This window comes from Nematostella vectensis, chromosome 6 (genome assembly GCF_932526225.1).
Source record: "Nematostella vectensis chromosome 6, jaNemVect1.1, whole genome shotgun sequence".
Lineage (NCBI taxonomy): Eukaryota > Metazoa > Cnidaria > Anthozoa > Actiniaria > Edwardsiidae > Nematostella > Nematostella vectensis.
This window is the reverse complement of record NC_064039.1, coordinates 16,681,032-16,707,426: the sequence shown is the minus strand read 5'-3', so window position 1 is coordinate 16,707,426 and position 26,395 is coordinate 16,681,032. Positions and strand designations below refer to the sequence as shown.

Here is a 26,395-nt window from a genome sequence, read left to right as displayed (position 1 = left end):
ACGACCTCGCCCACGACCATCGCAATAACCCGCGGTAAAGGCGCGGTAAAGGCTCAAACCTACCACCACTACCTCTGCATACCAGCGGAGAAGCCGATACAGGAGTGGAGACCTTCCGAGCTGGGACACAAACAATCTCGCTGAAGTAATCATCATTGACGAGTGCTGTAAGGTACAGACTAAAGTGCTACGCGCCATCCTATAGTATCTTGCCACGCGGCCGTGTCAGGTAGTGTGTTGTGGCGACCATGGGCAGGTCCCGCCCTGGGGAGATAAAGAGGGGCCTCACGATATGCTCGAGGAGTGGGCACAAGGGAAAATCCGCTGGTTCGAGTCCGACTACCGCTGCCTGTGTGAAGACTGCGGAAAGCCGTACAGTACATGCGACGGCCTGCCATCCTCCAGGCTCCACGACATAAAGGACCGGATTTGGTGTCGGCCAGTGCCCGTGCCAGGCAAAAGGGGTGAGAAGGTCGACGCGTACAAAGGCACGGTAGTCGAGGTTTCCCTCGACGCGGTCCTTAACGGGCTTCCCTTCGAGTGGAAATACGCGGGCTGGGGAACCGTCCACCGGATGCAGGGCAAAACCATCCAGACTCCAAAACGTCTGTTTATCATAGATAACAGCTTAAAGGGCTGGATCACGAATGCTGTATACACCGGCATCTCCCGCGTGCGGCACGCCGACCAGATAGTCCGCGTAATTCCCCCCGATAACGCCCCCGGTGCCTTGGCTCCCACAGAACTACGCCCAGTGAAGAGCTCATTACAGCGCGAATCAAGCGATACGCTTTAGACGACAGGCAAAAGGGTCGCATAAAAGTACACGGGATCGCACCACGTTCTAACGGTAGACAACGTACTCGGCATGATTGCTGACGCGGAAAAGAAAGGCACGGTCTGTGGCGCTCAGCTTCTGTTTCAGGGATACACCAAGAGCCATCCCCAATGCTTCAGTATCGACCGGCTGGACGACAGTCAGGGTCACTACAAGTGGAATGTCAGACTCACGTGCCTTAGCTGCAATAGAAGGCACACGCTCTGATCACGCAACACGCAACTGCGAACGCGTGAAGCCGTGCTTAGAGTACGCCGTGTAATACAACACTGGCTGTCCGGGCTCCATAACCCTCTTTAGTATTGGGTATGCCTTGCTTGTCCACCACGGGTCCGTTGCTCGCCGTCGGCCCTTGTCGTGGAGGTCTTCCTCGTTTACGGCGATGCACACCTCCGCTCCGACCTCTAAGGGGACCTCTAGGGGGGGGGGGGGCTCTTCGGCTTTGAGAGGCACGCGCCTTAGCTTTATGGCGTCTTTAGGCGCAAAGCCAGTCATGCGAGTCTTAGTTGCGTTTATGTCCGAGATGACGATTGGCGAAGCGGTAACCCACTTGCGGTTTGTATCGCCGGATGCAAGCTCCTTCGAGTACTGCGCACGAAATATGCCCTGTGCCAGCCAGCGATGGAAAGACTCGGCGAAAGCTTGGCTCCTGTGGTGCCCTGTCTCAGCTCGTCGGACCTCCACCCCGTGGTCTGTTAGGAGCTTTGTGGTAGCACCATTGAACTCCGTGCCGTCATCAACCATGAGGACTTTAGGCCATGCGAGAGGTCCCTCTGATAGATATCAGCGAGTTCGCGGGAGACGACGGCCGTGCTCTTAGTCCTCAGTGAGCGGGCGGCTTTATATCGTGAAGCAACGTCAACGCCAGTCAGGGCATACTTGTACCCGCGGTCGGTTGGCAAGAATAGCAGGTCCGACTGGTGAATACGGTTCGGTGTCTGCTGCGAGAAGTGGGCGTATGTAGTCGGAGTAGGGATTGTCTGTGTGTAGCCCCCGACGGGCTGCGAGCTTACCCACTTGCGCACTCGATCTATGGAGGCTGAGACCTTGGGAGGTTTGGCATGCAGAGCGGTCACTCCCTGGAAGCCACCTCTGGCGTAGTATATAGGACGAAGGAACGCACCGAGTTCTTTGTCGGACATGCGCTTCGCCGCCATTATGTGTCGGCAATGTACTGCGATACATCGCAACAGGTGTGTCAGTCTCCAACAGGCGGTTGCCGTCTGCTCGGGTAGTGCCGCGCGAAGTGCTCGGTCTTTCTGAGGTCGGCATTGGCGGATTTCTTAACGCACTCGCTCGTCTGCGCGCAACAAGTCGAGGCTTCGGTTAGCAATGTCACCAAAGCTACGACACCTTCGGTGTCATCGACTTGTCTCGCTTAGCAGCGGCGGCTACCTCGTGCATAGCACTCCACAACCGGTCTGCAATTATCTTATACGTATACGTATACGTATACATATACGTATGGAAAAGGGCCGCCTAGATGCAGCAAAGCTACATCACAGCAAGCGGCTAGCTGTGTAGCCGATGGCGAGAGCGCCGGCGCCGATGTACGCCAGCTCGGCGTTTTTCTGCGTTCTGATGGGGACGTAGTAGTCGGACAGCTCAGGAGCCCGCATTGACTCCAGGGATTGTTTTGGTCGGGTCTGGTTGTAAAGTTTGAGCGCGTAGTCAGTGTCGGTGAAGTTTTGCTTTGCGAGGGCCCCTCTCTCGCGACTTTGCGCTTGCCAATCAAGGATTTTTTGTCGCCGCTGTTGGTAGCGTCCATAGTCTTGTTGGTATTTCTCGAGGGCCTTGTCGTGCCTCTCCTTCTCAGCTAAGGCAGGGCTCTCATCGTTCGACAGGAACTTTGCGAGGTAGTTGCCACCAACGAATGCAGTCGCGTTTAGGACGGCGCCACCAACCAAAATTGCGATGGAGGTCATCGAGTAGTGTGTGATGCTGTGTGTACGTGTACTTACATGAACACGAGTCTAATACATGGCCTACACAAGACTACATGGGCAGGGTCTTCTGGTCCTCAAGGTAACCCTTCAAAGCGACAGCACCTGCAACGGCGGCAGTGATTTTTGCGTAGTTCATGGCGTTCGCGGAGGGTTTTTTGGTGAAGTCCTCGCGCAAGACCTTGCGCCCAACCGAGCCGATACCGGCGACGAGGCCAGTTATGACTGCGGTGTCGGTGATGGTCTTTGTATTCTTGCTTTGCTGCGTCGTCGACATTGCGATGCACGGGCGTGCGGATATTGGTGGGGCCCTCGTGTCTAAATGTCTGCTTACTTCATGGCTAACAGTGGAGATTTGCATTGTCCGGGTCGGCTCGCCGGAACGGCAAGCGGTGGTTGCTGTGCAGTTGCGGGCGGAGTAACGTCGTCGGTACCTTCGGTAGCTGTGGGTGTTCGAGTGAACGCGGTAGCTAGCTCCCGCCTACGTGTGTAGAGGCCAATCAATGAAACTAGAAGACCAGCGACCCCGATAACCGGGCTAGCCGACCAAGCAGAGTTGCTTTCCGGGACTGGTGTGTGTATGCCTTCGTCATGATAGCCCTTTCGTCCCTGCGATTCGCTAGCGACCGGCGACTCAACGTGTTGTACAGCTTTTTTCTTCGCTCTGTTAAGTCGGTTCCACTTTGCCAAGCGCCTTCCAGCTTCGACTCGTCCAGGGTGTTTAGGTCGGGTCGCGGGTGGTTCGGGGCTCGTGATTCTCTTCACTAACGCCGAAGGCGTACGTGCAGGTTCATGAGCAGTTTGTTCCGCAGCTTCCGTGAGATGCTGAGCACTAGTACTTCCTTGAGGTTCCTCCATTTGTGATGAAACTATTTGGTTGCTGAAGAATTGGCAAGCTTTCAAATGAGCGTCTACTCTGGGATGGCAGACTCGCCAGTGTGCGTGCACACTGGTGAGTCCGCGACTGCTACCTCGTGTTGACACCGCGTGTCAGCGCCGTTGGTGTTCACATGACGTGCTACGTGTAACGCCAGACGGCTAAAGCCATGATACGACCGCAGCGTAGAGACAGGCTTCCGCACAATGTGCGGAGCTCGTTGTTGATGATGTAGTCGGACACGAGGTCGTTGTGAAAATCGACCACATTGTCTATCGGCATGCCTACTAGCTTGGTCGTAAGCTTCAGGAAGCTGTCTGCCAGGGCGTCTGTAGTCCGGCTGGCTAGAGCGGTCTCGTATCGCTTCTCGTACTTCTTTACCTCCTCGGCGCTCATGCGTTTGACGTCGTCGTGAGTCAGGGCCTTGCCTACCATCTCTCTCGACTTCCCCGAGGTTACGAGAATCGCGAGTTTCTCCCTCGCGTCTGCTATCTCAGTATGCTTACCTCCGGTAGCCGGCTGCGTCGAGCAGTCCAACGACTCGACGGCCGGGAGGCCGGCGGTGCCCCCCTCAAGAAGACTATCAATGTATTCGTCGCTCATCATGGTACACGTGTGATCAATGCGTTATGCCACGCGAAGCGCTGGGGGCATACGTGGGCGGTGATTTACTGCGCTTACCGTTCAACCAGGGCGATGATATAAGGGTGATGCAAGCAAAACTCTAACTTCGAGAACTTTTTCGTCTTGAGGCCTTTTATGTACTCTTTCATCTTCTCTTCTGATAGCTCCGCGCCGTAGTCATGCAGGATAGCTTTCATGTCCGCCTTGCTCGGGGTATAGAAGACCACCAAGGCCGCGATGTTCTCACGGAACGGCTTCGTGATGCTGGTGAGCTGCTGCGTGATCACCCACACGCTAATACCCACGTGGCGCGCGCTGAACGCCAAGTTGACGAGCTGGTCAGAGCGCCTCTTTACGTCTTTTGAGGCCGCACAGTCGTCGAGTATGATTAGCGTATTAGTGCCTTCGAAGACACCACCGGCCATATTATGAGCACCGACTGGCTTTGTCTCGGTGTTGATCGCGTTTGTGCCGAGCGTCATGGAGTCTGTGGCTTTCTGCAGTTTATTGTTGTAGCCCACGACGCTTTGCGTGTTTATCACCAGATCGCTCGGCATCAGCCACACTCCTGGTGCGACCGCATTGACAATAAAGTCGTACATGTTACAGCTGTCGTTTCAGCGCTCAATTCTAGCTCATCCCCAGAAGACCTTGAACAACATTTCTCCTTTGAGCTCTGAAAATTTCCTCCAGCATTGTTAGACTTAATGATGAGTGTAAGCGGTTGTGGCACAATGGACACGGAAGCTTATGACGAATTGAAGATAAGATTGCTTATGTGGAAAGATGCGGTAAAAGCGTCCACACGATTAGCATCACCGTTCCTGTTGGTGACGATAATTCCATATGGAAGCCCGTGACATCTACCTGATCCAAAATACAATACACCAAAAACTGGAATTCGACTCAAAGTTTCTTCTTTCATAAGACTTTTTCAGGGCAGACTTATTAAACACGAAAATTTGGCGAATTCCAGTTTTTGGTGTATTGTATTCATTGTTCTGGTTCGCGATCACGACAGTTTCGGCTACATGAAGGTGTGGGGAATGACGCCCATGAATGAGCTGCTAGGGAAAAGTTTTAATGTTACTATATTTCTCCTATTTTTTGCTTTTTATCCATGCGCTTCTTGGTTGTGATACCACATTCCATGAATACGGTTAGGAAAGGGGGGCATCGTTCAAGAAGCTTGTCTCCTCATCCTATATCCGCGCACAGGCAGCTGTTAACAGGACAGAGCTAAGAGAACCACAAAATCCTCAACTTCAGCAGCAGCCATGTTCCACAGTTCCAAGTTCAGTATTCTATCAAGTCAACCAATGGAAAGGCGATAGAAAGGCTGTCTGAAGTCTTAGCCTAGATGGTGGTCAACGACAGGGTAAACCCTTAACAGATCTTGAGAGACCTCAAGGACTGCAGCACGTTCAGTGCTCCTGCGCATGAACAATCTAGTGTTTTCGCCCTACGGCCAATACAAAGGGTAATCGTGTACTAATTTCCTCTCAATCAAAGACACGGGTTCCATTGATTTAGTATGTACCCACGAGTAAGAACCTAGAGTTTAAGAACCAGTAACAGGGTAATAACTTCCAACATTAAAGAATCTATTTTCACACACAAAAAAACGATACTATGAGAACGATTATTGTATTGTCCGGGCTACCTGTGTTAAGACCGGGCTACCTGTGTAAGGAGTATATTATGGAATGTCCGTTCGTTGTAAAGCAGATGGTCGAGACGCACAATAAACAGTTGTGTTTACGAATGCTATAACTGGCGACGAGTTAGGGGATTCTTTACGAAAAACACGGAGAAAGGCTAAAGAAATATCTGATGAAAAAGCAGAGGGAGAATCCGAGAGAGATGAACCTCGAGCTTGGCAGTATTTCGAATTTCGACTGCACGGGAAACCCAGCATCGGAGCACGATGGAAACGTTGGAAAGTGGCTTTTCAATACTATTTTGAGGCGAAAGATATCACGAAAGAATCGCAGAAAAAAGCACTGTTACTGCACAGTGCAGGAATAGACGTGCAAGCGATATTTACAACGCTAACCAACCCATTAGAAGAGGCGCCTACCCGAGAAACGTGTTATAAACAAGTGATAAGAATGCTCATCAGCTACTTTAGCCCGCAAATCAACGTGCCTTATGAGAGACATTGTTTCAGACAAACGAAACAAGAGGAAAGCGAAACGGTAGACCAGTTTGTCACGAGACTGTCCCAAATGGCGGAGAATTGTGATTTCGGTGACAAAAAAGCGGAACACATAAGAGATCAACTGATCGACAAGTGCAAGTCACACAACCTAAGGAAGACACTACTCGAATCCGGGGGAGCACTGACGCTGAAACGCGCTCAAGAACTTGCTAGAGCAATGGAAGCTGCAGAAAGTCAAGCGAAATCCATAAAAAACTGCTTTGAGACAGCAAGGAAAGTAAATTCTTTAAGAAGAAGAGAGGAAAAGAAGAAAGGAAAAGGCAAACACTGTTATCGCTGTGGCATGGAAGGACACTTTAGTAAAGACCCAGAGTGCAAAGCAGAGGCCGGATGTGTAATAAATGCGGCAAAATTGGTCATTTTGCCAAAGGTTGCCAAAGAAAAGAGCAAAAAAGCAAAGAGCTAAAAAGCAAAGAGCTAAAAAGCAAAAAGCAAAACAGCAAAGAGCTAAAAAGCAAGAACTTTAAACAAAAAAAGGAACTGTACATAACCTAACCGAAGAGAGTGACGAGTATGCGTTTGCAGTCACGGAAGGACAAGGGTGCGTAACCATTGATACAGAGCTGGGAGGTGTAGAACTAAGGGTAGTACTGGTGGACTCTGGATCTACATGCAATGTTATCGACAGAACCACTTAACTACCTGTATAATAACAACCTGTCATGTTGTGCTCGCTTTGTTGTTATTGAAGAGAAGGCAAGACCTATACTGAGTAGACAGACCAGTGAAATTCTAGGAGTTCTGTGGATACAAGTGAATACGGTTCAAGAGGATGAACTATTTGAAGAGTACAATAAGTGTTTACTGGAGTGGGGAAATTAAAAGATTTCCAAGCTAAGATACATGTTGATGAGACTGTAAGACCTGTTGCACAGAAAGCACGACCCATACCCTTTGGGCTTAGAGGCAAGGTAAACCAGAAGCTTGAGGAGCTCAAGAACCTTGATATCATTGAGGAAGTTTCAGGGCCTACACCTTGGGTTAGTCCAGTTGTTATAGTACCCAGGCCATCAGGAGAAATAAGAATATGTGTTGACATGAGAATGGCTAAGGAGGCTGTGGTACGGGAACGACACCCGATACCCACTGTGGATGAGATTCTGTACAACTTGAATGGGAGTAAAACATTCAGCAAACTAGAACTCAAGTAGGGCTTCCATCAGATTGAGTTGGATGAACAGTCTAGGGTTATCACCACATTTGTGACACATGAAGGTCTCTTCAGGTACAAGCGGCTCATGTTTGGCATTTCATCTTCACCAGAACTATACCAACACATTGTGCAGCAAGTATTGTCAAGCTGCCAAGGAGACTATAACATTCATGACGACATAATCGTACATGGTCGCACTGTGGAGGAACATGACGCAAGGCTACGGAAGACTCTTGACCTGCTAAAGAACAAGGGTTTGACTCTGAATAAGAAGAAGTGTGTTTTAAGGATGTCAGAACTGACATTTATGGGCTATCTCTTGTCTAGCAAGGGGATTGGCCCCACAGAATCCAGGGTGGAAGCAGTATTGAGTGCTAAAGAACCGCAGACAGCAGGAGAGGTACGGAGTTTTCTAGGGCTAGTCAACTTCAGTGCACGCTTTATACCAGATTTAGCTACAACAGCAGAGCCACTGCGGAGGCTGACTAAGAAAGGAGAGGAATTTGTATGGGGTCAAGAGCAACAGAACGCATTTGACACTCTGAAGAGAGATCTAAGCAAAGCAAACACTCTTGCTTACTTTGACAAGAATGCGGAATCAACGAGACTAGTGACGGACGCAAGCCCTGTAGGCTTAGGGGCGATCCTCACACAAGTGCAGAATGGGTGTGAGCGAGTAATAGCTTATGCAAGTCGCAGTCTCACTGATGTTGAGAAACGTTATTCCCAGACCGAAAAGGAAGCTTTAGGTTTCGTCTGGGGATGTGAAAGATTCCACATGTATTTGTATGGGGTGGAATTTGTGCTGCTAACAGATCACAAGCCACTAGAAGTAATCTACTCTACAAAGTCCAGGACTTCTGCACGCATAGAACGCTGGGTGTTGAGATTACAACCCTACAATTTCACAGTCAAACACATACCCGAAAAGGAGAACATTGCGGACTCACTTTCAAGGCTTACGGGAGCCAAAGGAGTGTGCATCAACACTGACGCGGAGGAGTACATCCGTCATGTTGCGGAAATGGCAGCACCTGTAGCTATACCGATAGAGGAGATTGAGAGGGAATCTGCAGTCGACCCTGAGATTAAACAACTTCGGGACTGCATCCTAACAGAGAATTGGGATGGTGCTCCAAATTAATACAAGGCTGTGAGACAGGAACTGTCTACCCTTGGTAAGCTAGTACTAAGGGGGACTAGATCGTTGATACCTACCAAATTACGGAAACAAGTTCTAGAGTTGGGTCATGAGGGGCACCAAGGGGTAGTCAAAACGAAGCAAAGACTAAGGACTAAAGTGTGGTGGGCAGGGATTGATAGACAGGTGGAACAGAAGTGTAGAGCCTGTCATGGGTGTCAGCTGGTAGGGACATCCACCCCACCCGAACCCATGCGACACACAGTTCCCCACCCAACCCTGGAAAGACCTGGCAGCTGACTTAATGGGACCACTACCTTCTGGAGAGTTGTTGGTAGTTGTGGACTACTACAGCAGGTATTATGAGGTTGATATTCTGAGATCTGTAGTGTCAAGTAAGATCATAGAAAGCTTAGACAAGATTTTCTGTACCCATGGTCTCCCTGAATCGCTTAAAACAGACAACGGTCCTCAATTTGTGTCGGAAGAATTTGAAACATACCTAAAAGCAAATGACATTCAACACAGGACAAGCACACCATTATGGCCCCAAGCTAATGGTGAGGTTGAGAGACAGAATCGTAGTCTATTGAAAGCACTTGAGATTGCACAAGCCGAGAAGAAGGACATACAACTCAGAAAATTCCTGATTGCATAGCGAACAACACCTCGGAGCACGACTGGTGCAACACCATCCAAACTGTTATTCAACAGAGAAGTTAGATGTAAAATTCAGGAGATAAGAGAATTCAGAACGGAGGACAGTGAAGTTAGAAGATCGGGATATGGAACTAAAACAAAAGAGAACTCACTATTCAGATGCAAGGCAAAACGCACAGGAGAACGATCTACAGCCAGGTGACACGGTACTTTTGAAGCAAAGGAAGGAAAACAAACTGTCAACTAACTTCGAGGACACTCCATATGAGATTTTTAGTAAACACGGAAATGAAGTAACAGTCACTTCATCAGAAGGAGCTAGTTACAGGAGAAACGTTACAGACATCAAGAAATACTTTAGAACAGGTGATGAGGCTACACCTAGTGTTGAGAGCTCTGTGGACACTAGGCTGACTAGAGAGAGAAAGTTACCTTCGCATCTGAAAGACTATGAAGTTTATGTGTAAACTTAGTTTATTGCACATATAGTTACATTTGAGAACTGTTTCATTGAGATTTGTTGTTTCACACTTAGGGACTGGTATAGACCTAGTCTACTTGTATGTTAGACTTAGTTCGGAGTATATTATGGGATGTTCGTTCGTTGTAAAGCAGATGGTCGAGACGTATAATAAACAGTTGTGTTTACGAATCCTATAATTATATTATAAGTAATGTGTCCATATTTCTTGTTTTATACTGAATCAATGACATTACTATTAAGATCCACTAAGCACTATCTGTATGAGAACCTGTTTTCGTCACGTAATATATAGATTTAGGCACTGCCTAAAAGCGGAGCCAGCATAAACACCTTTTGTGTTGACTGATCAAAGGTATTATTGGGGGATCTAGGATCCTGCTCTCTACTGAGATTTATTTATTGTACCAACCAAATGGATCCAGGCCTTATTCAATAATTTAAATTATGCAGTACATCAAAGTTAACAAACACAATTCCTGGTGTGGATATGGCTGTCAAAGTTGTCAAGAGTCTAATGGTAAATTCTTATGTCCCATCATAGAAGTTCCATCATGAATATCTTTTTTTTAATCAAAACAATACTCCCACAAGCTTTGCCCTTGTGCAGAAAATGTCATGGATGTAACAGCATTCTAAAGATTCGAAATAATATATTTTAACTGTTTAGATGCCATACTGTGATTTTTATGTATTGATTTAGTGGCAATTCTCTCCTTCATTGTACCGAATATTCAGAAAAATGTCTGGAAATTAAAATCCAAAAATATATCTCCTTTCATGCATTACATATTGGTGTTGTTGGTGGCCTACTCCCAAATAAATGCAATGAAGAAAAAACAGATTGAAAATGCTAACTTCAAATTTCAAACCAAACCCTTTCATTGATCTATGTTTGGGGTAGAGAGGAATCAAAGAATATCAATTGACTAAAAAATAACCGACGGGAGAGGAGATAAAAAGTGAATTGACTCAACTTGAAAGGTTTGGTAAAAAAATATAACAGTAATGAAAATAATTTGATTGAGAATTTCTTGACATTTCCTCTTTCCCATTATCTTAACCCTTTCACCACCACAGGCCTCTAAAGAGGCCATGTCTTTGCTATCCAAGTTATGTGAACAGAATTCTATTATTGAAAAAGAACAAGGTTGTTGCTAGTGTAAAGTTTAAGTATCTTGCCCTAAAAACCCTTCCCCTTAACACATTGACCCCTTAACCGGCCTGTACCGGCTTTGGGGAGTACCAAGAAACCCAAAAAATTCATAAATGCAAAATAAACACAACAAGATGAAGACACTCAGGCATCAGTCTAAGGGATAAATGGTCTTGCATATATGCATCCAACCAAGGTGTTGGCATCTACTCTTAAGCCAAATAATAGCACAGGTTCTTTGACAAATCTCAATTCGAACAAGGAGAGAAAAGCAGAATCACCCCTCTCAATAAAACGCTCAAAATACCAAACAAGGGAGAGAGATCAGCAAACACAGCTCAAGACACAAATAGATACCTTTATTCTGATCCTCCAGGTACATTTCCATGGCCCCAAAACACAATTTCCACTCCTTGAAGGATTGTACAACCACGAAGATGTCTTTACGTATTGCAAAGCGTTCTGGGAGATCCAGGGGGAAAATTCACGAGGGGAAGGGCGGTCAACACTCCTCTCCCCAAAGTCAGATGTTTTTTTATAAGTCTTTTCACCCCGAAGCCAAACAAATCAATTCCAGGTCGTTCAGACCCAGAATAGCAGTGTAAACAATTTTGCAATTGTTATAATATTATTTGTTTTGGGCCCCCTGTGGCCCCTTATTTATCTTATGGGCCCCCCCGAGGATGGGGCTCCTCGTTGTCTTATGTTGTAGTTTTTTCACTCGGTAGATTTGATTTTGTAGAGCTTTATTGCAAAAGAAACAACCGAATTTTGAAGTAAACACCTTTTATTACATGGTGTAGAAGTGGTTAACCACTGGAGAATATTAATTGTTAAAGAAAAGTCGACAAAACAAGGAAACGATGGCCGAAAGTGGGGAAATGTATCATCGAGCTCCGGGACCTTTGGTGTTGGATGCGAATGCATCAGAAAATTGGAGAAAGTTCCTAATGCAGTTCGAAATTTACTTGGTTGCAAAAGGAAAGGACGACAAGGGAGATAAGTTAAAAGTTAATTTGTTACTTAACTGTGCTGGACCGAGTGCAATTGAAGAGTATAGCCACTTTGTGTATACTGCAGGCGAGAGTAATGAATCTTATGGTGATGTGTGCCGAAAGTTCCATGAACTTTGTCGAGGAGCTAAGAATGTCATTTATGAGCGACTGCTCTTCAATTTTAGAAACCAAAAGGAGGGTGAACGAATTGACAACTTTGTTAGTGAGCTAAAACGGCTTTCATTAAACTGTGACTTTGGAGCACTTAGAGATTCATTGATACGAGACCGTATTGTGGGGGGAGTAACCAGCGATGAATTGCGAGGGGAGTTGTTGAAAAAGCCAGACCTTACCCTACAAACCGCGCATGATTACTGCAGAACTTATGAGGCGACTGAGCTGCAGAAGTATAAGTTTGTTCCACAGACAGTAGTCCCAAGTAAAACAGTGTCTGTGCAACCAGTCCAAGTTAAGAAAGAACAGCCATCTTGTAAGTTCTGTGGATATCGCCATTCATTTGCACACCCAACACGATGCCCAGCCTTTAAAAGGAATTGCAAGATTTGTAGCAAAACAGGCCATTTTGCAAAGATGTGTAAAAACAAACAAAAAAAAGATCCAGAAGTGCATGTGGTGGAACAGGAGTATGACTCAAGTGACAGCAACGAAACCCACACATACTTTGGATCCATTGAAGTCGGAAGCGTGTTACAGAACCAGCAACCCAAAAAGAGCCTGATAAAAGTCATGATAGCAGGAAAAGAGGTCAAACTGAAAGCAGACACGGGTGCGGAGGCTACTGTCATCCCCTACAACTTGTACAAGAGCATCACCAACAAGCCGTTGAAACGTGTACACCAGCCTTTGAAGGGCTGGCTTGCGACTAAGCCCATCTACCCTAAAGGATGTGTCCGCCTTCCAACACAGTACAAAGATCGAAAGATAGATCTGTTATATCTTGTAGTTGATGGAGAGTTCACCCCACTACTAAGTTGTGAGGCTTGCCTTGATCTTGAAATCCTACAGTTCATGGATCTCACATTGCTAGATTCACCATCAGCACAAACATCAAACATCGACTTGTCCAGAGAACAAAGCAAAAGTACCACAACCCTCACAAGTGACCCTGTTCTGAAAGATTACCTTGATTGCTTCAGTAACAAACCAGGAATGTTACCCAACAAAGTACACCTAGAGGTAGACTCTGCAGTAACTCCAGTTATACACGCACCCAGAAAGATCCCAGTATCCATGTTAGACCCAACTCAACAGAAGCTGAGAGAGATGGAAGAAGATGGGATCATTGTTAAAGAAGAAGAACATACCCCTTGGGTCTCTTCGATGTTAGTAATCGATAAACGAAAAGGCAAAGAAAAGAAAAGCCCACCAACCAAAGACAACATCAGAATATGTATAGATCCACGTGACCTCAATAGAGCCCTCAAGAGACCCCATTATCCGATGGCCACAGTGGAACAGGTTGCCAACAAACTCACCGGTGCTGAAATATTCTCAACGTTGGATGCATGCAGCGGTTTTTGGCAACTACCAGTAGACGAAGAAAGCTCGAAGCTCCTGACTTTCAATACCCCCTGGGGTCGATACAGATTCCTGCGGCTCCCATTCGGCATAAGTTCCGCGCCCAAGATTTACCAACGAGAAATGGACCGACTCTTCGCAGGAGTACCAGTAGAAATAATCGTTGACGACTTTTTGATACATGGTGGAAATCAATGTGAGCTAGATCACAAGATGATTGCAGTATTGAAGAGGAGCCGTGAGATAGGTCTAAAGTTCAATCCACGTAAAGCCAAACTTCGAGTTCCTGAAGTCAGCTACGTTGGACACCTATTTACTGCAGACGGTTTAAAGCCTGATCCTGAAAAGGTAAGAGCTATCAACGAGATGCCTGCCCCGACCGATAAAGATGGCATACTACGTTTCCTAGGAACTGTAAACTATCTGGATAAATTTATTGAACATAAAGCTGATCTCCAGGGCCCTATCTCGCAGCTAACAAGGAATGATACCGCATTCGTATGGGAGACACCTCAACAGCATGCATTTGACAAGCTCAAAGCAGTCATTACCTCAGCGCCAGTTTTAGCCTATTTTGACAACACCAAAGAGACAGTGCTTAATGTTGATGCAAGTGGCACGGGATTAGGTGCTGTGATTCTGCAGGACGAAAGACCTGTAGCATTTGGCTCAAAAACACTATCACCTGCTGAGACAAGGTATGCCAACATCGAGCGAGAGCTTCTGGCAATTGTCTGGGGAACTGAAAAGTTCCATACTTATGTTTATGGACGTCGTGTTGTAGTTGAAACCGACCACAAACCACTAGAAGCCATCTTCAAAAAGCCCTTGAATGAAGCACCACCGAGATTGCAGAGGATGTTGTTAAAGCTGACAAAGTATGACCTTGATGTTCGTTATGTGCCAGGAAAGAAACAATTCATCTCAGATTGCTTAAGCAGAGCCCCAGTTAGTGACACTAAACCAGTTAGTGAACCAGAAGAGATGATTGGAATCAACTTAATTGACAGTCTTGGTGTAGATTCAAGCACTTTGCAAAAATTCAAGGAAGCATCAAACTGCGATGTTACCTCTCAAGTGGTCATGGAATATGTCGTTAAAGGTTGGCCAGCAGAAAAACATCAACTTGATGAGCTAGCGAGAGAATACTGGAGTTTTAGAGAGGAACTTAGCGTAGAAGATGGTTTGTTATTCAAAGCAGACAGAATCATTGTCCCGAGATCGTTGAGGGCAGAGGTGCTAGAAGAAATTCATGGCGCACACATGGGTGAGAACAAAAGTCTCAGTTTTGCCAGAGAATATGTTTTCTGGCCCTCAATGACTGCACAGATCAAAGACAAGATTAGTTCCTGCTCCATATGTAATGCCTTCCGAAACCAACAGCCAAGAGAGACCCTACTACCACGTGAGGTTCCTGGATTGCCTTGGCAAGTGATCAGTACTGACATCTTTGAATATGCCGGACATTCCTATTTGCTTGTTACCGATTTGTATTCAAAGTACTTTGAGATTGAGTTGTTACGCCAAACCACTGCTAATTGTGTTATCAATAACTTAAAGAAGATTTTTGCAAGGTTTGGGATCCCGGTGGAAGTTCTGAGCGACAATGGCTCCCAGTACAGTAACACTAGAAACCTTTTTAATAGTTCACATGAGTTCAAAAAGTTTGCAGATGAGTGGGGTTTCCGTCACACCACAAGCTCTCCAGAGTATCCACAATCAAATGGAGCTGCCGAGAAAGCAGTTCAGACCGCAAAACGGATTTTAAAGAAAGCGGCTGCTGACAACAAAGATCCTTTTGAAGGATTACTCAAATACAGGAATACACCCTTTGATGACTTAGGTGTGTCTCCAGCTCAGCTGCTAATGAGTAGGAGAACACGTACCCAACTACCGACTCATCGACGTTTGCTACTGCCTCAGCCTGTTGACCCAAATCAAGTTGTGAAGACATTGAAACATCGTCAGAGTGTTTCAAAAAAGTATTATGATAGTCATAGTCATGATCTCCCTCCTTTACAAGTTGGAGATAAGGTGCGTATCCGTCCAAACCGGGAGGCTGAGTGGAGGAAAGCAGAAGTATTGCCCCGATCGTACTTATTAGGAGATGAGCGTGGGCGTGTCTTCAGGAGAAATCGACGACAAATCATTTCAACACCTAATGATCAATCGATGAGCACAAGTCCTTTTGTTATACCAGCCATTCCTCAACTACCACCAGAAAGTACCAACAACCCCACACAGTTAAGCAATAATGTGACAGCATCGCCTACACCACCAAAGTCTTCTGAGAGGCAACACGAGACGACACCGATGAGCACAGCATCTGGCAGGGTTATCAAAAAACCACAAAGACTTATTGAACATTGTTAAGAACATTTATTAAACACTTAACCTAACACTTTGTTGAGAAGGGAGATGTTATAATATTATTTGTTTTGGGCCCCCTGTGGCCCCTTATTTATCTTATGGGCCCCCCCGAGGATGGGGCTCCTCGTTGTCTTATGTTGTAGTTTTTTCACTCGGTAGATTTGATTTTGTAGAGCTTTATTGCAAAAGAAACAACCGAATTTTGAAGTAAACACCTTTTATTACAGCAATCAATTTGGTTTCAGAAAAGACAGCATTTAGGAGAGCTGTGGTGATTCATTAGAAAATTATTTTCTCATCCAGGCAAAGCCAAACAAGAAATAATCATCATGGATCCACCTTTGCTTGCAAATATCCATAAGCAAAGCACTCAATTATGCCCCAAAAGACTTCATTATGTCCTGAGACACTCTCCTAATATGCTCATAGCTGTATTTTTGATGAAAATAAGCAACCATCAACTTGTGCTGGCTTCAGCACAACGACGAGGGATTGAAAGTGGGGACTGCAAAGCACTGTTGAAAAGCTTGGATACCGCTGACTAGGTGCAGCTGTGTTTGACTTTTACGGGCTGTATAAAGCTCAGAAAAGGAGGGGAGGTATCTGTTTTCAGTCTGTAAATTTTGTAAATTCAGCTAAAAAAAAGCCAGGAGTCAATGGGTTAATAAAAGTTCCATTAATGTACATTTGTAAAGCTACATTCTGACAAGCTTTGTTCTTGCGAAGAACAATGGATGAAACAGGATTTCAAAGATGGAATATAGTGTCAGACACAATTTTAGATAAGATGTAATGCTGAAGATTTAATGTACCATTTTAAGTGGTGATTTTCCATCCCCATGGGAATTAATATCTACAAATATACATCCAGTAATGCATTATATTTTGGTGTTTTGAGAAACCCTGGATCTAACTATTCCAATGAAATAAATCTAAACATCTAAAATAAATGTAATGGGCAAGAGACTTGGAAAGAAAATCCTAAAAATATAACTGAAAGTTATAAAATGAAAATTTCTAATTTAAAAATCAAATCTGTTCATTAATTTATTTTTGGTGTAGAGGGAAAATAGCAAAGAGCATCAATTGCATAAAAATAGTCAACAGGGAGAAGAAAAAGGAAGAAAATATAATAACAATAATGTGATAATTATATTCAGTACTTTTGTAAAATATCCCCTTTCCCATTATCTTTAGGTTGATAGAAAACTATTTTCTTTACAGATTTATTATTTAAAAAGCAAAAGTTTGTTTTTAGTTTTATATTATATAAGTATCTTGTTCTAAAAAAAACCTATGAGTGTGTACTGCTGAATCACATAGTAATGAACTAGTCATTTGCACCCCCTCCCTTATGGTCCTGCAGAAGTCAGGGGTTAATGTGGGGTTTTAGAACACTTTTTAACCAGAATATTTCAAGAGGGGTGGTGGTATTGACTGTTTTTGACTCTTAACTTGGAAACAGGCTTTTATTAAAGTTTAATCCCCCACCCTTCCCTGGGACCATGGGTGTGGGGGTATCAAATGACTAGTGAATAAGAACATCCTACTGTTCTCTTCAAGACATGATTTTTAATTCTCATGTCTTCCAGTCTTTAGCATTCATCTTGGCCCTCAGGTAGTTCCTGTTTCATAAAAGAGTGAAAACAATTATTTATTATTTCTTTCAAAACAATCTTTTTATCAAGCCATTTATAATCTAACAAATTTTCCACAAATATTTGAAAAACAATTAACACATGAGATGCAAGATGCAGACAATAACAACAATACATATTGAAAGTAGGGTTTTTTTATCCTCGGTAAGGAAAATTTATCTTGTAAGTTGAAAAAGCTGCTGTATCTTCTAAGGATATGTATCTTCTTAGGACTAAGAGCACAGGATATAAAGACAAGAACGGTCTTCTTTAGCAGTATTTGACAAATGCAACACGATATTGGTTAGCCTTAATGAAATATCTCAACACAATCAATCTGCCCTGAAGAAGTCTTATTAAAGACGAATTCCAGTTTTTGTTGTATCGTATTTTATTCAACAAAATAAAGAATATAGATAAAACGAAGAATGTCAAAACAAAACCTGTTATGCTCAAATAATTTGATTACTAAGTTAAGTACTCGCATTCTCAAAGCATACAAAAAGGACAACAAAAAGCCTAATAACTTTTATATCCTCAATAGACAATACAAATCGTCGTCCGAAACTCACCTTGCATTGTTTTGTTTTTTTGTTTTTTTTGGTCGCTTTCTTGTGGTTCTGTTCGCTTTTTAATGTGAACTGTTACTTGCTTAAATTTATTAGCTAAAACCAGATAAATCTTGGCGTGAATGAATGTTAGTAGATCTCCTCTAGTTGACTTCATCCTTAAGTCACAAAATTTGAGGCAAAATAAATAATTATCGCATAATCGACAAGAACTTTTTCCCCTGCTCCGTGCTTGTATTTATATTTAGTCGCCATTACGGGGCCGAGTGAGGCCTGGGAGTTGCGCGGCTGACTGACTGGCTGGCTGGCTGGCTGGCTGGCGAGTGACACCACAGGGTACCCGCGCGATGACCACAAAAACCAAGTCGCATACCTATACCATATTTCTATGCCTATGGGGCTACGCGCGCGGCCTGCGGCCGCGCTTAGCTCCGCTATAAATATATAGATTTAGGCACTGCCTAAAAGCGGAGCCAGCAATGTTTTCCCACCCTAAACTAGGGGTATGTCCCCATCAACACCCCTCCCCCAACCCCGACAAAGACCAAACTTCAGGAGGGACATAACAGCAGGATACTACACTTTGATTTTGCTTCAGGTATCCCATCTCCCAAAATCAACCCTATCTAAATGCATAAAAATACATGGCTTATAACTTTTCCTATTATTATAAAATTATTTCCTCCCATTCTCCCCTAGAGAATACCCAGAACAATGACACTATTAGTAACTTTGATTGACATTACTCAGGATACTATTTGCATTAAACAGAGGGATTATTTGAACTCTTACGTAGAGTTGTACTCGATAGACAACTGATACAGAAAATATATTTATAATTTGCCATATAATAAGATGTTGCTGAATTGGGCCCTATTTATTTATGTCATGTTTCATTTTTTTAGTATACTTTAGATAATCTACAAAGATTTTTTTTCAGAAAAAGGGACCCTCAAGTTTATGTGCCCCTTGATATATAAGAGAAAAGTTGTTATTATATGTAGCTTTAAAACTCTCCTGAAAAAAAAAAAAACATGACCGAGTTCAGGCATTCAGTATTACAGCAGATGGTGCTAAGCATAATTTTGGCTACCTTGAAGCAAGGGGTAATGTTAGGCTATAAATATGGGGGTATGGACCGAGGTGCTGTGGCTGGATATGGTTGCACTTGGTAATAGGCGAAGTAGTATGATTATAGATTTGTAAAGAGTGCTTAAAAAGATGATATTACAGACGTTTTCTTGTCCTTTTTAGTGTTCTTTGCAAATCTATTATCATACTACAGGGCCGTAGCAGGGTGTGGGGCACTGGGGGCACGTTCACCCCCAAAATTGTCAAAAATAATAAGGAAATGACCAGTAGGGGCGTGGCTGTGTCCCCCCATTGTTTTCTTAATGTTTATGTATTGTGTCCCCCAATAATTCTAGGCCTGCTACGGCTATGCACTATGGGGCCTTAAAGAGTCCAAAATTACATACCCCATAACACCTAGGTTGAAACTTTCAACACCCTAAAATACCTGATCTTCAATTCTACACCACCTCATATATACTAATCCCTTTTTACATTTTTACTAATCTTATATTCATCGGTATCAAACTACAAATCTTTGATAAATCAAATAATCCTTTTAATGTACACCATCCTTTCTCTTTTATCCTGTATCAAAAACATCTTCCATCTAATAACAAACAACCAAATATTTTTAATATTCAAAGCCCTCTCCCCTGCCATTATTACATATGAGTTCTCTTGAACCATGCTCATGAATAATAATCAGTCATGTAGAGGGCCAAGCCATTTGAGCAAATGCATAGAAAAGTTAAAAGAAAAAAAGACTACATTTGCTAATAACAGTGTAGCCAGCATTTTGTTATATATGCAAATAGTATTTATTGTTGTTACCTATGCACATGAGAATAATGCAATCAGTTTGCAGTTAATTACAGTTGCAGTAAGTAACTTTGCAGTAAGTACAGAAGACCTGGTCTTCAAGCATCAGAAATCATAACATGGTCAATAATTTTGTTGACAGTTAAAGACTTAAATCCACACAGACTTTAGGGAAGTATCAGCAGAGCAAGAGCAGATTATGTTGGCTATAGGGAAAGAATGTGTGTTGATTGAATATAATTATACTAAGCAAAAAAGGAATACGAAAAACGTTTATTTACATCTGCTTTCATTTCAGCAAGCCTATAATGACGGCTATACTTTAGTCCTTGCTTTATTCACCTGAAAAAAAGGTATCCTTGTCATTTCATAGCTACCTGGGGTGAGGGTTGTTTTCGATTATGCTATCTCTAAGGGTTAAAAAATTCCTTCTACCCCACCCGATTTGCCATCTCTTAGGTGCTGACCACACCCAAGTTGCTCTCCCATCAACAATAACCCCCATCTGATTATAGTGGAGTCCCTCCCCCGGGACCAAGATATCCTTGTCATTGCATAGCTATTCCAGCTAAATCATGTAATTACTAAGCACGTAACTTGGCCCTAGGCAAGTGTAGTGATGTGTGTTTAAGAATCATTAAGAACTGACTTTGGACCCTGTTGGTCTGGACAATTATTATTATTGTGTATTGTTAAATTATTATTAGTGTATTATTAGTTTGGTCAAGTCTGTAATTCCATGTAAGCGTAAGAACGTTACAATTTAAAATAGAGCACGCACAGAAAATGGCGTACGCTAGTTTATCACGTGGACAAGTAAGTTCATGGCAGTTGGTTTTGGTTCTGTTTGAGAGCTGATATTTTGAAACACTCAGAGTAACAAACTTCTTAGCTACAGCCTCGAACCCTAACACTTGGCAAGAATTGTATTAAACTATTCAAGTCTCAAACAGAGTTTACACAAGCAATTTTTATCTTATAACAGTTTGGTATAAAAGAGACAGAAACAAAAACAAATGTCTATGTATCAACCAAAACAGACACAGTAAATCTCAATAAAGATTTTAATAGAGTGATAAAGGCACATAGAATCTTGAAAATATGATCGAATCTATAGAGAAAGAAAATTATTTTTAGATGCCTTACTGATTGCGAAATATTAAGCTTACTTATATGTTGTTCTCGAAAACATTCGCTTTCAACTATGTGGTAAATTGCCGGATATAGTTCTAAATGGATTATTTATCCAATACAACTGAGCATTTTTTTTGCCGTTAAACTCTCCCTACCTTAGCAATATAAGCCTTTATTTGTAGAAGGAAGAATTTTAGTATAACTTTTGACAACACAATTGTGTTCACAAATTGTGTGAACAATTTAAGTATGTTAAGGCTACGGTCAGAAAACGTTTTGTTTTGGTGTAAGTTTTCAGTTTAATTGCCCTGTTAAATAATATGATAACATTACCTCTTTGCTTTGATTTTGCTTCGTGACGCATTTATGAGAATACAGTATTGAGTCTGAAGTCCTCTTTTTAGCTGCTGTTTACAATCGAAGGAGAACGAGACGGGCGGGTTCACGAACACTCGGGTAGATTTTACTATCGACTCGTACGTCTTATCTTATCAGTTTCTTCCAGACGAAACGGTTCCTCAAAGACTTGTTTAGCCCTCGACCACAATCAGCCTATTTAAATCCTCATCTTTCTCATTAAATACTATTTTCCAGTTAAGAGAGGAGGCAAAAAAGCGTAAAATCACATTCCCCTTGTGAGACCGAGTGGGCCTGGGAGTTGCACGATTGACTGGATGGATGGATTGTGACACCACAGGATACCCGCGCGATTACCACAAAAACCAAGTCGCATAGCTATACCATCATATTTCTATACCTATGGAGCTCCGCGCGCGGCTTACGGCCGCGCTGGCTCCGCTATTATTTATGATAACGAAATGTCTGCGATATCAAAGTGGTGGTGACAAGGACCTAAAAAATCCGTGTGCATTTCACCCAAAATAACGGAACTTCTTCAAATAACGTTAATTTCTATCCTTATCGTGCACAAATATATATCTCTAGTAATCTATAGTGGTATAATTTACTTTTTCCTAAAGTATGTATTTTTTTTCGTGATTTCCATGATTTGGAAACCCTGTGGTTTTTAAAACAAGCCTTGTATTTGAAAACTGGATCCCATTTTTCGGGGTGTTTGCCCACTCCGATATTTTTAGAATTTTAGTATGTTATAGAGGGATGATTTCTGTGCAAGATACCGTTAAAAAACCTTGTGTTGCAATTAGTCCGATGTTGGCCCCTTTTTTTACGAAGATTGACTGGACTACCCCTCCCCCTTGTTTGCAACTCCTGATTCCCCTCTGATCTTATTAGGAAAAGAAAAAGGTATCAGTTTTCTGCACTTTATTTGAGATTATAATGTTATCTCAAAACTTAGTAGCTTGTGCGTCTCCAATGTTTCGACACCATAAGCAAGTTCTTGAATTAACTGTCAACCTGAAAAAAAATTTAAATAAAATTTAAAAAACAATGAAATGGTTTAGAAAATAATTTTGGAAAAAATAAGAGCCGTTATAGCGGAGCCGCGTGAGCGGAGCTTCATACTTAAGAAAAAACTTAGAACAAACAATATGGTAGCAAATATTGGTAACCCATCGACTCGAGTTTTCGTGACGCGATGTCCGGCCGTACGTCCGTCTCTTAAAAGCATCGTATGACAACCAAACTTGGCAGGTATCATGTATGTGTCAAGAGAGATGTAAAACTGTGGTTACTTGATTGGTGACGTCATCGATGACTTCACTAGAAGCAAAAATATGCTGACGTCATCAAATAAAAAATATTTATATTTCACAAAGGAAACATCATATGGCAACCAAACACGGTAGGTGTGATGTAGGTGTCAAGGGGGATGCAACAATATGGTCAGGTGTTGTGTGACGTCATCGATGACGTCACTATGAAAAAAATGTGATTAAAAGAAAAACCATTCATATATCTTGAAAGAAACATTGTTTCACAACCAAACTCGGTAGGTGTCATGTTGGTGTAAAGATGGTGCTCCAATATAGTCACGTGATTGTGACGTCAACAATGACGTCACTAGCAGCAAAATATGCTGACGTCATCAAAATAAAAACATTCATATCTCGTGAAAGAAACATTGTATAACAACCAAACTTAGTAAGTGTCATGTATGGAATGGACGTTGTTAAACCGCGTTATAAAATCGTCCAGGAATTAATTTGGGAAGAATTTACAGTGCTATAATCCCCAAAGAAGTTTTGCATATCAATATTTGGGTGACCTTCAAACCCGCTCGGTCAATCTCTGGGAGGCCTGGGTCTAAGGGCTTTTCAAGATTAGTGAGATGAAAATTTAACCAAGCTGTGAGGTTTTTTTGGACAAATTCTTGCCACGAGTCTCAAATTGACAGGAATCAGCATTTTTCACCATATTTTCTGGAGATCAGGGAGCTGGAAAACTTTAGCTCTTCTAAATATGGGCATCAATGACCATATAAGGCAACTATTCTTGGGGAATATGTCAAAGTGGTGGCATATGTTTGGGGAATATGTTTGTACTTTAAAGAGGAAGTCGATAAGAATAATTTGAGCTCAAGTGCCACTTGTACGAGATTTGCGCAGTTAGAAATCAGAGGAATCCAGAGAAAGGACACGTTAGTACAAGTGAGGATCAAGGATTAATAGCGGCACAGAGGTGCCGGTCCCTGATAAAATCAGTTTAGACACAACTCAGAACATATTTTCGAAGAAACAATACGGACATTTTACCGGACATTTTGATCGAATTATTAAAGGGAATACCTTAAAAACGATTTTGTAACTGTAAAATATGTTAGTTGTTAATTGTGTGTATTGTAAGTTTGTGTACTGTAAGTTTGTTGGCGCTCTCCCTGCAATTCAGTCTCAACTGCAATAGGGAATAATAAACATATAAACATATATTATTATTACCTTAAGTGAAAATACAGACATTAATAAGACACTTTTTCTAGAAAGCACATTGTTAAATACCTTTCAGAAAGTAGCATTATGGTTGCAGAAGTTTTTGTTGCTTAAACCAGCTGCGGTATGTCTGACGATTTCGAGTGACAAGGCATTTGATCAGTTGCTGCGCGCATTAGTTGATAATTTGTTTATATTAATTACAATAAAAAAGCACATGCGTAGAAACTCTTAGCAACAAAAGATAAGCCAGCCTTATGAACAGTACAACGGAAAAAATAATAATAACGAAAATATTTGCACGTAACAAAATGCATTTTTAGATGGTGGCTTGGCGTTTAGCAAGATACCGTTTCCTTAGAAAAACCTTGCGTAAGATGTAATTTGCGTAAATCCATTAAAAAAAGCATCTAATTATTTTACAGTGAAACATCTCCTTAAAAATTATCGTCGCTATGGAGACAAATTTTACTTTGACCTTTGGGTCAGCTGGTGATGTTTATATAATCTTTTTGTACACGCGCGTTGACAATTGCTATCAAAACCTAGTGGACAATAATAGAATATTATGCACTGTGCGTCTTTAGCAATGAAGAAAAAAAAAAGCTTAAACTAGTTTTGCCCAAATAACATTTTTTTTATATACCCAACAACAAACTAAATAGGAAGCTAGTTTAAAAACGGCTTGTGTTACACAACATCGCTTACAAATAGCGCACATAACCACAAAGAGTGACGGAGAACTTGTTCGACATCAGAGGGCATCATGGAAAAGTTATACTACCATGTAACTCCTTAGGAAGAAAATCATCAGTACGCATCAAGATGTGCATCTTAAAAACTTATCACAAGATTCTGTCACAAGACTTGCTGTCGCATCAGGAATATACCAAGATATTGAACATTTGTAAAGATGAATAAAATTATGGATCACACACAGAAAAAGAAAACATAAAGCTATGAAATAAAGCGTCTAACAATGTGGAATTGCAAGAATCTATCTTGAGGAATATACAAGATGTAAAGAGTGACACAGTTGAGAAAAAAGCCTCAATTATAATTTCTGTAATAGCGATGATGATGATGATGATGATGATGATGATGATGATGATGATGATGATGATGATGATGTACAATATTGGATGTGTGTATGAACAAGTGTAAACATTATATACGACAGATATTTACACAAAAAAAGACTATAAGGGCACACACACAAAAAAAACATTATTTACTCAAGGAATTATGGTACAGTTAGTAAAGGTAAACCCACATGTCGGGACAAAAACAGGACAAAAGGGCCAAAAGACAGGACAAACGGGACAAAAAGGCCAACAGAGTCATAACCATGGGTAAACTCATGACAGAAGATCGAATTGACCTATAAGGTATTGTGTCTCTGTTGACCTTTTGGCCCTTTTGTCCTGTTTTTGGCCTTTTTGTCCTGTTTTTGGCCTTTTTGTCCTGTTTTTGGCCTTTTTGTCCTGTTTTTGGCCCTTTTGTCCTGTTTTTGGCCCTTTTGTCCTGTTTTTTGGCCTTTTTGTCCTATTTTTGTCCCGTCTGTCCTGTTTTTGTCACTTCTGGCCTGTCTTTTGGCCTTTATAGCCTGGTTTTGTCCCTGTGTGCCCCTAATTTGGAGCAATATGGATTAATTTTTTTTAGATAGGACCAGGCTATACAAGCGTGACCCACGATCGAGCACCATGTATTAGCACAACAAGATCAAATACTGAGATGACAAGACCGTAAACAAAAAGACGGGCTAATCTTATAATTTATTAAGACAATAAATAACACATCTTTATAAAATAGAAAACAAGCGTTTTTTCGTCAATATATTCATATATATTCTTTTTTATCTACTTCCTCCACTTCGTCGCATCGCTTTATCGCATTATTTTTTTTTTCGTGGCTATTTTTTTTTAGTCTAACTGACTTGAGACCACGTTTGGTAGTAATATAGGTAGGTTTTGTTTAACGTTCACCGGCTGCATTGGCTTACGGAACTGAATAGCCGTCCTTCGACGGCCGTCGGAATAGAATAGATGTGACGGCCGTCGGAACTGAATAGCCGTCGGAATAGAATAGATGTGACGGCCGTCGCAACTGAATAGCCGTCGGAATAGAATAGATGCGACGGCCGTCGGAATAGAAAAACCGTCTATGATTGGCCGTCGGAACTGAACGCAAGATAATTTATTCCCTCGCAAAATTAGTATTCCCCCGCAAAAAAACAAGCTAATTCCATACCTACCCTACTACTAACGCTCGCATGGAAATTGCTTAGCAAAGCAGTTAATATTTTTAGCAGATTG

General features: G+C 42.5%; 3 protein-coding genes across 10 annotated transcripts in view; 2 read left to right on the top strand and 1 right to left on the bottom strand.

The window, feature by feature from the left end:
- Nucleotides 1-9,101: 9,101 nt before the first annotated feature.
- On the top strand, nucleotides 9,102-9,455 carry LOC125568052 (uncharacterized protein K02A2.6-like). Its single transcript, XM_048729363.1, has one exon. It carries the CDS (start codon nucleotides 9,102-9,104, stop codon nucleotides 9,453-9,455), a length of 354 nt encoding a protein of 117 aa, XP_048585320.1.
- Nucleotides 9,456-11,957: 2,502 nt separating this feature from the next.
- LOC125568051 (uncharacterized protein K02A2.6-like) lies at nucleotides 11,958-16,001 on the top strand. Its single transcript, XM_048729362.1, has one exon. It carries the CDS (start codon nucleotides 11,958-11,960, stop codon nucleotides 15,999-16,001), a length of 4,044 nt encoding a protein of 1,347 aa, XP_048585319.1.
- A 3,816-nt stretch (nucleotides 16,002-19,817) lies between these two features.
- The window catches only part of LOC116618744, a 57,405-nt gene continuing 50,827 nt past the window's right edge, over nucleotides 19,818-26,395 (bottom strand). For 7 of the 8 annotated variants that reach the window (XM_048728689.1, XM_048728690.1, XM_048728686.1 and 4 more), the window contains one exon: nucleotides 19,818-20,439. In XM_048728689.1, coding sequence (XP_048584646.1) covers nucleotides 20,432-20,439 — 8 coding nt within the window. In that variant the 3' untranslated portion in view covers nucleotides 19,818-20,431. Of the gene's footprint in view, nucleotides 20,440-21,564; nucleotides 22,609-26,395 lie in introns of all 8 variants that reach the window. The other variant, XM_048728693.1, reaches the window with a different exon arrangement.

Bases quoted from the DNA above. Each gene is read 5' to 3' on its own strand.
- LOC125568052 (XM_048729363.1), top strand. From the start codon at position 9,102: ATGGGACCACTACCTTCTGGAGAGTTGTTGGTAGTTGTGGACTACTAC.
- LOC125568051 (XM_048729362.1), top strand. From the start codon at position 11,958: ATGGCCGAAAGTGGGGAAATGTATCATCGAGCTCCGGGACCTTTGGTG.